This window comes from Schistocerca americana, chromosome 5, assembly GCF_021461395.2.
Source record: "Schistocerca americana isolate TAMUIC-IGC-003095 chromosome 5, iqSchAmer2.1, whole genome shotgun sequence".
Classification (NCBI taxonomy): domain Eukaryota; kingdom Metazoa; phylum Arthropoda; class Insecta; order Orthoptera; family Acrididae; genus Schistocerca; species Schistocerca americana.
In genome coordinates, this window is record NC_060123.1 from 228,369,715 (window position 1) to 228,380,771 (window position 11,057).

Below are 11,057 nucleotides of genomic sequence, written 5' to 3' on the forward strand. Positions count from 1 at the left end.
ACCCAATTAACTGTGCCACAATTACTTAAAACACACACACACACACACACACACACACACACACTCTTTCAGTAAATAAAGACAACATACTCCACATACAAAAAAACGTGTATCAGATCCTAGTCTGAGTCCTGGTAGGACATACCATTTTGCTCTGTAAAGGTTCATTTTGGCACAGCCCATTCCACAACAAAATTTCCTTTATCCAAACAAAAAGCTTAATGGATAGGTGAATAATTTTCTAAATAAATTAGAATGGCACAATTAAGTATTTTAATCATTCTTATTTTGCAATACAATAATGGAACAGTTGTTGTCATTCATAGTACACTGCAAAATAATTAGTGAATTAACCATGTGCCCCAAGTGAGGGAGATGTGTGCAAGCCATACAGCAATTACAAAAATCTTTTTTTTTTTATGTAAGGCATCAGGAACTTGCGTAATGTGTGACAATACAGAATATAAAATGCATAAATAGTTTAAGTACTGAAGGTAAGAAACGTCACATCCTTCAGACGTTCATATGTTGGAAACTTTAAGCTACGCAGCACACACCAAGATAACAAGCTCAAGTTACAAGCACTTCTATGTCAGAAACTTGCAAAAAGTTAGGTCTGTTTAATTAAGGTACTCTCATATTATTTCCAAGCTTGAAATTTTCAAGTTATTAAACTCCTGATAATTTGAATATGAAGCACAGAAGCAATAATTTATGTCAATTTACTGAGGATTATTCCTGTACACACTACAAAATATATGTAATAGGTTTCAACATATGGGTTTTGTCTGCATAAAGTATCACATACTTCAACAATGGTGACATTTGTATTCACACCTAAAGCCACTTGTATAATATTATAACTGTATAAAAATAGATTTACTGCAACAAAGCTGCATATACATTTGCACCAAAATTTTTGTTTAAAAATAAGAAGAAATTAACAGTGGAAACAAGAAAAGCTTATGCTTAATTTGATACCTTCAAGTTATCACTTTTAAGACAAATTACTACACCATCTAAAATTCGTAAGTATCATAAAAAAGGCAGTGAACTGGAAGGAACATTTTCAGCTGAAACTGATGGGCATTCAGCAAATTTAATTAGTTATGATGCCTCTATCAATCTTCAACTAATTTTCCAGTTCCCATACTTTTACACACGAGCAATGTTTCCAGTAACAGTAATTTGAAACTGCCTACAACATAGTGCTTTATCCAAGAGCTACCTGAATATTTTGCAAATGCTTTACTTTTGCCAAAATAAATCAGTGGAGGAGTTTTAATTACAAGATCACTGTTGTTCTACTGCATTTAAATGCAGTTAAATAAACTATCAATTGATTCTGACTGACACAGTGCAAATCTTACGTCACAAGAAGTTATTCTCCAGCACCTCATAAGTAAAAAAGGCTTTTCCTGGCCAAATATAATTCAAGCTTTAGAAAATTTATATTTCAGCAACAAAATCTAGGACAGCAGAAATAATAGCACCTACCATTTCCAGCCAACTGTTAATATTGCTCAATTTCCAATAAAACAATTGATAAGAAAATACTGAACAACCACAATTTTCACAAATGAAAAATGTAAACATCAATATGGCAGTAAACATGTTTTTGAAACATGTAAGCAACTGTTTTATTTCGCAAAAAATCACATATCTGAATCAAAGAATGACATTTAACTAATACGAAGTTATAACACCTATATTCCTCAATGTGTTGTCTTTTATATATTATACTCTAAACATGATTGCTATCAGTGATAGTTATGTCTTTACTAGTAACCTCATAGTGTCATAAACTGTCTTTATATGAAGCAATAAATGTCATCCATATTTCCAAAGCAGCTGTACGTTTTTTATATTAACTATGAACAGCTATAAAATAACAATACAAATGAAATTCCTTTACAACACATCAAATATGCTTTCACAAATTAAGCACAAAATCTGAAACACAAAAATTGTAATATTTCTGAAACTTAATTCTAAGTTAGTTTTTGTCAATTGTTGTGTCTCAATTACAATGTTTATACTGAAAATATCGGGAATGGAATTTTGTAAAGCACTTCCAGTGTTAAAACTGTGCAATCCCGTTACTCTCGGAAGGCACAACATAACTTCTACCCAGACAAAGTGTCTATGTAATCTAATAAACCTTGCAAGCGCTTCTTTATCCTCTTCTGATCATCCAGTGTACAGCCCAAGATTGCACTTTCAAAATTCTTGTCAATGTTTCCAATGGATGTATGAGATGAACACGAATTCATGAATGCGATACACTTGGATTTTGTTCCAAAAGGATCTTCACGTAATCCGATTACAAGTGAATCAATAAAACCATTCACTTGATGCAGAGCTTCCTCCTGGGTTCCATCACGTGTAGTCTTCACAAGGACTTCCACAGTTAAACAGTGGTTAGCTATATGATCTGCATAGTGCAACACATGTTCCCTATCACCTGCAAACACAGGACGGCATTTTCTTAGACGACTTGCATGTATACAAAAGTTCCTATAAATAAGCTATAATTTGTTTTAAGATGTATAAACCTGTGAGAGCTACATAATCCTTAACAGAGTTCAGTTAAGAACACCTATGACTGGCAAGTTACTAAAGTCAACAAGAATTTTAAAATGTTTGAAATAAGGAAATGAAGTAATATAGTAGGCTGTGCTTCTAAGGTACATTGTTATTATAAATTGTTTAACACTGGTATCTACAATCACAGAGAAAGCATCCTGGTTTTTTTTTTTTTAAGGGAAAAGTCACATTTGTTATGATCTGCACTACAACAGAAGCAACAAAACAAACCTTAAGGAAATCGCAAGTAGATAAGTTTCAATATTTTCCGTAATTTTTTGAAGGATACTAATTATTCTGTGTTATTAAAAAGACTTTATTGTTGCCTTTGTTTTGTTGAGTGTACGATAAAATTAGTACTTTAAGCATACACATGTATTCCAATTATTGGTTCTTTTAAATTATCAGAATCTTAAATAAGACAAGGGTGTCAACATCGGATTTCATACTATAACTTGAGTTTTAGACTGTATCTGGAAGTAATTTCAATGCTGTTCATACTGATATCAGTTTTATGAAGCTATGTCACATAGAACCTATACTCAACATAGGGTGAGAGCTGAAGATGTTGCTAGCTTATTTTCTAGTATCAGTATTCTAAGTTATAGTTACTTTTCCCCCCTGGACACATGGGTCCTGAGAAATATCAACAATGTACACAAAGAGTCCGTGATATAGAACATAAGGGCACGTCCTATTAGAAAAGAAAATGGTAATAATGATGAAAACATGGTTCACAATTTTGAAACAGTAAATATTGTATTCTGTTAGAAAGATGGATGACAAATTAAAGCTTGAAGTAAAATGATCTTTCCAGTAAGGAATGGCACAAGGTATTTATGCGAAGACAGCACAATTTAAGTACAAGGAGTTGACAAAATTTAACTACAAACTGAAGAAAAAGGGTCAACCGAAGCGTCCAATCCCACCCGTTGGCTTTGACCCGCGAGACAAGGCTGTTGTGTGTGACATCATGACGGCGTGGAGTTTGGTTTGTGAGTGTGACATGTTTGTAAGTGTTGGCGTGTTGCTATTTGTGGTGCCCTCTGGTGGTGTGTTTAGGGGCTCCGTGTTGTGTGGTGTATTGGGTTCTGTTTGCTGTTACTGCTTGTTCTGAGTGGTTCTTGTTTTGGCTGTGTGTGGAGAGGAATTGTTTTCAGTGAGTTAACAATTTAGTGTTTCTTGTGCGAAAGTTATTGTAGTGCTGTTCACTGTAGGTCGTGTGTTAATTTGAGTAAATTAATTTGTTGCTGCTCTTGTTGGGTATGGATGTGACAGATAAAATTAACAAATGCGCATTTGCATGCTGAGATGGGGGTGAGTCTGATGGAGTTTATTAAATTTCTGCAGCTGTTTGGCTTGTTGGCAGAAGTTGTGAAGTGTGCTGTTTGTGGTCATGACATGAAATTTGCAAAAGTTCTGGCGTCTCGGACCAGGGACAGTTATATATGGCACTCCATACGACGCAGCTTCTGGTTCGAGAAGTCTAGGTTGGGCATGTGCAAGATTGTGTTGTTGACGCACTACTTTTGTTATAAATCGTCTCACAGTTTTTGTGTGCATGAGACTGGTGTGAGTGAGAGGAGTGTGCTCGACCAGTTTTCGTTTTGTCGTGAACTGTGTTCTGAGTTTATTAAATACAGGGGTAAGTTGGGTGGGCCTCAGGTTGTGGTGAAGGTGGACGAGTCACAGTTTGGGAAAACGAAGTATGGGAGGGGTAAGTCTGTGGTTGGTGTCTGGGTGTGGGGGGCTGTGGTATCGGGGGAGGGGGGATTTGGGATGTGTTCTTAGGGTTGTGGAGGGGCGGACAAAGAGGGAATTAGTGGGGTTAATTGAGGAGTTTGTAGAATTGGGTTCTACCATAGTTTCTGATGCTTTTTCTTCTTATAGGGAATGGGTGAGAGGGGGTATAATCATTTAGTAGTGAACCATAGTTCAAGAGTTTAAAAACTATGAGATGGGGGCTTCTACAAATACCATAGAGGGAATGTGGGGGGCTGTTAAGTCAGTTCTTGGGAGGGGGAAGAGGTGCTCATTTAGATGAGTACTGTTGGTGGAAGGGCGTCCCTGAAGGCTATTGTTTTTTTTCCGTTTTTAAGGGCTATTAGTAAGACGTACAGGCTGAAGGTAGGTGGTTAGGGTGGTTTGTGTAGCTGGTGGCAGCGGCTCGGGGAGGGGGGCAGGGGATGTTGGTTTGCGATTTAGTTTTGGAGGATCTATTTTTTTGCAGTTTTTGTTGAGTTTTAGTGTAAGATTGAGATTTGTTTATATTTTGTTCTTTTGTTTTTTGTTTATGGGTATTTTATTTTGGGATGAGGGGGGGAGGTTGGGTGGGGGTGGGGTGTGGGTGGGTTGGGTCTTTCTTTTGGTTGTGTATTTTGTGTGTGTGTGTGTGTGTGTGTGTGTGTGTGTGTGTGTGTGTGTGTGTGTGTGTGTGTGTGTTGGCTCACCTAGGTTGTGGCACCAGAATTTTGCTGTGGTAAGTTTTTCTTTTTCTTTTTTTAGTATATCTGTTATGTGTGTTGTGGCTGGTGGGGCGGTTCTGAGTTGTGTGGTTTGTGGTATTGGTGATTTGGTATCATGTGCTGCTTTGTAGGTATGTAGTTAAAGGGAAGTTTTTCATTCCAATGTGTGGTCATATCCGTGGGTGTTTTGGTATTGGGAGTCGCTGTTGACCTACGTGGGTGAAGGGAACTGTTCGAATCAAAGGTGTGGTTGTGGCTTTGGGTATTCTGGTATCGGGAGCTGCTGTTGAGCTATATGGGTAGAGGGAAGTGTTTTATTCCAATGTGTGGTTGTGGCTTTGGGTGATCTGGTATCGGGAGCTGTTGTTGAGCTGTATAGGTCAAGGGAAGTGTCAGATTCCAGAGGATATTGTCTTTAGTGGAATTTGGGGAGTTTTGTGTTGTCAGTTTTTTTTCGTTGTTTTGTGGTGTGTGTCTAAATTTGTTTACATTTAGTTTGTCCCCACTGAAAACCACTCAATTTCCCATGCTTGTCCCGTTAGTTTGATTAGGCTTTTTGTGGAAGGTATATGTACTGTTTTTGTTTATGTATTTTCATGTTTGTTGTCATGTTTAATAATGACGTCATAGGCGCCATATTGGAGTCGTAGTGGATGGTCGTCTTGGCCATATTTGTGACGTCATGGGTCAAAGCAGACAGGTGCAATCGGACGCTTCCATATTTCCAAGAAAAGTCACTCAAGATAATATTTAATATTGGTTAATGAGGTTCACAGTTATTTTGAGGGGAGAGAAACAATTTCGGTGTTTGTGGACACAAGTAGAATTTTTAACGAAGATGAAACACCCCTCTTTTTTAATCCAAAGCGTGGAATGGTTCGGGCTGAACAAGGAAGCAAAACAGTATACCAAGGGGCTGGAAATCATGAATAGGAGACCATCACAACACTCATTATGGGAAAGGCTGTTGGGGAACTCATCCACCAACGATTGCATTTAGGTAAATAGAGTAGTTTCAGTTGTTTACTGTGTTTTGTCTCTGTAGTCTCTAGCAAGACTAGTTTATATTCTGCACATGTTCCTCCAGGTAAACCAGAATACCAATTACCACTGCCACAGCAGTCCCAAAGGAATGGGCCGCAGGGCATTCAGACTGTGTGTGGATGAACTATGAAAACTGCTAGTAATACATTGTCAACATTTACCACCAATGATTGGTGAAAAGAAAATTTCAGTTTCCAGGTGTTCTGATACTGTATGCTCATACGTGTGTGTCACTGCACCCTCCCCCTCCCACCACCACCACCACCACCACCACCACCACCACCACCACCCTCCCCAAGCAAGTTTTGCACACTGAAATGATGACTATATCCAAATGCAGTACATACATATTTTGGAACATGTGAATGTTGTTGTATTCTACACTCTGAAACAAAAACAACAGCAATCCCAGAGACCCAGTCGCAAAAGGATTTAGTTTTGGCTGGAAGATCAAAGCGAAGTTTCGTGACTAAGAACTATCGTTGAAAATAAGGGAGACTGGACAGGTTGTGAACAAGAGTTGTCCCTTTAGAACCTTTGGAAGAAAGTTATACATGATACACCTCAGCAACCAATCTCTCAAGCACCATTGCCTGCACCACAGGATGCCTTGCCACAGGTTTCATCACCAAAACAACTTTCTCAATTCCAAGAAGTGGGAGGGAAACACATCACAGTCAGTGACACATCTAGAACCTAGCATGCCATAAAAAGGCATAACGACAGCAAATGAGCAAAAACCATCCACTAGTGCCGATTTTGCACCATCACCCTTTAAAAGAGCTGCTTTTTAGCCTAGCCATACTATTCAACCATAGTAAACAAGAACATAGAAAAAGTCCCAGCTGTTGTCTCATCTTCTCAAATGATATATTACTCACAGAAAAAGGAGGAAATGAAAATGAAACTAGAAATAGAGAAACGAGAGTTATCAAAAGATCTGATAAAAGTAAGAGGATTAAAAATATTTATAAAAGTAAAACAGTTCTTAGCTAACAAAACTGATATTTCTTTTATTTCACACTATCAAGTAACTGATATTGTAGAGACGCCTGAACTGTCAGTGAAAGGGGAAAGAATCAAACGTGTTTTCAAAAGGTTTCTTAATGTAACAGAAATGTAAGTCTAATACATTTGCTTCTGACGTCGTTTTGTAACCATTAAGTTTCAGTAGTAAACTCCTTTCCCATTTTCAGTTGTTTTTACTGTCCTATTTGAAGATGATCACCAAGTTGTTAAGGAATGTTATTTTTAAGGGCTGTAATTCTAAATGTACTTCAGGTGATCTACATATACTGTAAATGTTTGCAGCTAAACTCACATAAAAAAATAATTGTTGTGACTAGCTCTGCAATTTCCTTCCATCCTTTTATAATCACGGGGATATGGGAAATATGTAAACCTTATGTGGTAAGGATGTCACCTGGAGGAGCATGTCCATTTTAGGGTGTCTATTTTATGAGCAATTCAAAGATTCTGTTCCCACTTTTAGACAATAGTGTACACCATCAGTTTAACAATCCATGGTATTTTAGGTGACGCTGGAAGTTGGATTTTCAGAAAATAATTTTAAAACCCGGGATTATTTAATAGTATGCCAGTAATATTAGAAGGCAGAAAAAAAATCGATAACGTGTCGACTACAGGTGCTCTTACCTTACCGTCATACAATTATATACTAACACTGAGTTCTTTAAAACGACTCCATAGAATGGCAGTTTAATACGATATCGTAAATCATGTATTTGCTCAGTCTATTATTAGCCTACTTTCCTTTTGGGTATTGCTCACTGGTCACAGTAATTACACAGACTGATGACAAAGCTACACAAAAATATTCTCACAGTCTCACATAAAGAATATCTAATAAGTGGATTAATCATCAAATCCTGCTGTTCCAGGAATTAAGGTTTTGCGCAACGTCGGTGATAAAACCATTAACTCCGTTCCTTCAGAAGCCAATTCCTTTACCTCAAACAAGTATTTCTGTTGACCAGTCATATTGAATTAGAAAAATATTCATATTTCAATTAATGTTTTACATTACACTGCGACAGACCAATCGCAAACAACACTCGAACACATGCATTTTACAAATGAACTACTGCATCCGAGTAGCAGGTAGAATAGCGTGTTGCGCACTATAGAATTTTGAATACGCATCCACGGACATCTGTAACAGCAGCTACCATATGATCGGTACTCAAAAAAACGAAAATGTCGGCAGTTACTTACAATAATCACAAAGGTACTCACTTTCAGACAATTCAATCATCATCTCGGAATTCTTCAGTGTATCTAACGTTGTAAGAAGCGTGTCCCTTTCTTCTTCCAATTTTAAAGCTTCTCTTCTTAGTCGTTCTACATGCAGTTCAACCTGATCCAAAATATCTACTATTCGGTCTTTCGGCGACTTCTGCGGACTTCCTGGATTGGAGTCTACTATATGGGTTACTACCTCTGCACTTTCTTCTATTACTTTTGATCCACTATCAACTTCCATTATATTCCAACTTTCAGTAGCAGGCAGTGGAATGCTACGGTCGGACGACATTAACGTCAACACGACAAATTTTTCACGTACACAACACAACAAACCCTCTCACCACACCGTTACCACCATAACAACTCTTGTACTCAAAGATTTCCATTTGGAAACAACTCGGAGTCTCGGACCTTCTAGAGTGCTCTATATCCAAAGTTGCTATATTCATGAGCACGGAGGCTAAGATCTCTGACTGAGGTCGTGTAAACCTGTGGATAACTTCTGAATCATTAAAATGAGTACGGAACAACTGGAGTTCGGCTAAAATCGGTCGATTTGGTTGTGACAGGTGTACCTTGTAGCGTAGTTCGAGGCTTAGGTGATAGTTTAGTTGTAAATTGGCTTCGACTGATTAAATATGGTGAAAAAGTAAAAATTAAATCTGCGCTACAGATCACTCTGTCATCATAGCCAATTCCACGAATTTCATCTCAACACCAGTTCTACCGTACTAATTTTAACGATTCGTCCAAATGTGCCTTTATTTGCATAAACGTTACGACATGTACTGATGTGCGCAGCTTTCAAACATGTACATTGGCTGAAGTACCTGTGTAAAGCCATATTAGGTTTCGTCAAGATAGTATTTGGTGTGTTTTATATTATAACCACATTAAGGACACCGGCTTTCCAAAATTTTTGTGGGTGCATATCAATGGCGGACACTAGTACATGTTTTCTGGGCAGTCTCGATTTTTTTTTTAAATGATTACCTTTCACTTATAATCTGTGGCAGCTGCTGTGTAAGAACACAAGAGCCGTTCGAATTTATTGGTTCGTTTTCTTTGAATGCTGTTAAGCGTAACATAGATGCTGCAATCTTTAGGCACTTAAATCTACTGCGCTACTGTTCCTCTAGATTCCGTGAAACTTGGCATCAGGGTCGCCAACACATCTTCAGTTGTGGAAGTTTTAAGGAGGTTTTGTGCATGCGAAAGTCGCGTGACGTAATTGCCTTACAGTAGAAATACATATGCAGTTGATAAACAACATGCACAGTTCACAATGTGCACAGCTAGTCCTTGCTGCTCAACTAGAAGTTGAGGTCAGTGCCACCATGTGGGAGACTTTTATCCCCATTCGCTCGGTATGAATCCTGCTATATGATAGCACACTACTCAGATATGTTAACTCACTCAATATATATTGTAGTAAAATTAGACTGAACGTCAGTATATGTTAAAGCTATTTTGTGGGTTGCTGAATGAGCTCTAGTATATTAAGTTACAAATTTTATCATAAAGTAATCCATGTGAGGCGCTGTGAATCATAAGGGCCTAAAGCATGTCACCACCCATTGTGAGACTGCAGCATTTATTCATGCTTTTGAAATCTGTTGAACTTATGGTGAGTCAGGTTTATCTGTGCTGTAGGCCCACATTGTATATATGAAAATTCGCAAAAAGTTGTATCGCTGGTTTCTCTAACATTCACTTAAATGTGGGACACAGCGGTGTGCTTTAGGCCACTATGGATCTTGTTGTTGTTGTGGTCTTCAGTCCTGAGACTGGTTTGATGCAGCTCTCCATGCTACTCTATCCTGTGCAAGTTTCTTCATCTCCCAATACCTACTGCAACCTACATCCTTCTGAATCTGCTTAGTGTATTCATCTCTTGGTCTCCCTCTACGATTTTTACCCTCCACGCTGCCCTCCAATGCCAAATACCCTCCACGCTGCCCTCCAATACCAAATTGATGATCCCTTGATGCCTCAGAACATGTCCTACCGACTGGTCCCTTCTTCTCGTCAAGTTGTGCCACAGACTCCTCTTCTCCAATGGATTTTAGCATCTCATTTATATCCTAGTCAAGTGACCATGTTTGTAGACATTACTACATGAGTTAAATCATTTCCACAAATGGCACTTTGTGTTTGGAATTCGTTGATTACTGTGCTGGAATCGGCTTTAGGGTGCAGTGTAACCATGAACTATGTTGAATCTATTTTAAATGTTAACAGAAAAGGAAAGCTGTGAGAATAGATCATGAGTTGTGCAGGGGAAGCTCAGTCGGTAGAGCACTTGCCTGAGAAAGGCAAAAGTCCTGCGTTCGAGAATCGGTGTGGCAAACGCCTTTCATATCACTGCACATTTCGTTGCAGAGAGAAAACTTCGTTCTGGGAACAGAAAAGTAAATTACCAGGAAAAGTTAGCTGCAAAGCAACTAGGTCTTCCAACAACGGATCCTTTGAGTGAGAGAGTGACAAAGTCAAATAAGCGAACATTTAAGTGAACATTTAACAAGGAAATGTACAGTTAGCACAAGTTGTTGTGTGGGTGCAGTGTAAGAATATCTGGTTTTCAGTCTGGAAGTAAATTCGTGAACTAATGCATCTGTTATGAATCTTGTAAATTTTTCCAAAAAAATGTAAAAGTATGGAAACTCCCACTTACACAAAAATGTGCAATGGAGAGTT

The 11,057-nt window shown here is 38.2% G+C and overlaps 1 protein-coding gene across 1 annotated transcript; it reads right to left on the reverse strand.

Annotated features, from left to right (window-relative positions):
* Positions 1-250: 250 nt before the first annotated feature.
* On the reverse strand, positions 251-8,797 carry LOC124615484 (BAG family molecular chaperone regulator 2). Its single transcript, XM_047143417.1, has 2 exons — positions 8,352-8,797; positions 251-2,464 (listed from the first exon to the last, which is right to left on the reverse strand). Exons 1-2 carry the CDS (start codon positions 8,647-8,649, stop codon positions 2,127-2,129), a joined length of 636 nt encoding a protein of 211 aa, XP_046999373.1. The 5' UTR covers positions 8,650-8,797; the 3' UTR covers positions 251-2,126.
* Positions 8,798-11,057: the final 2,260 nt, after the last annotated feature.

Coding starts and splice junctions, on each gene's coding strand:
- LOC124615484 (XM_047143417.1), bottom strand. CDS start 8,649: ATGTCGTCCGACCGTAGCATTCCACTGCCTGCTACTGAAAGTTGGAAT. Junction 2,465..8,351: donor GATGATTGAATTGTCTGAAA/GTGAGTACCTTT, acceptor CTGTGTTTGCAG/GTGATAGGGAACATGTGTTG.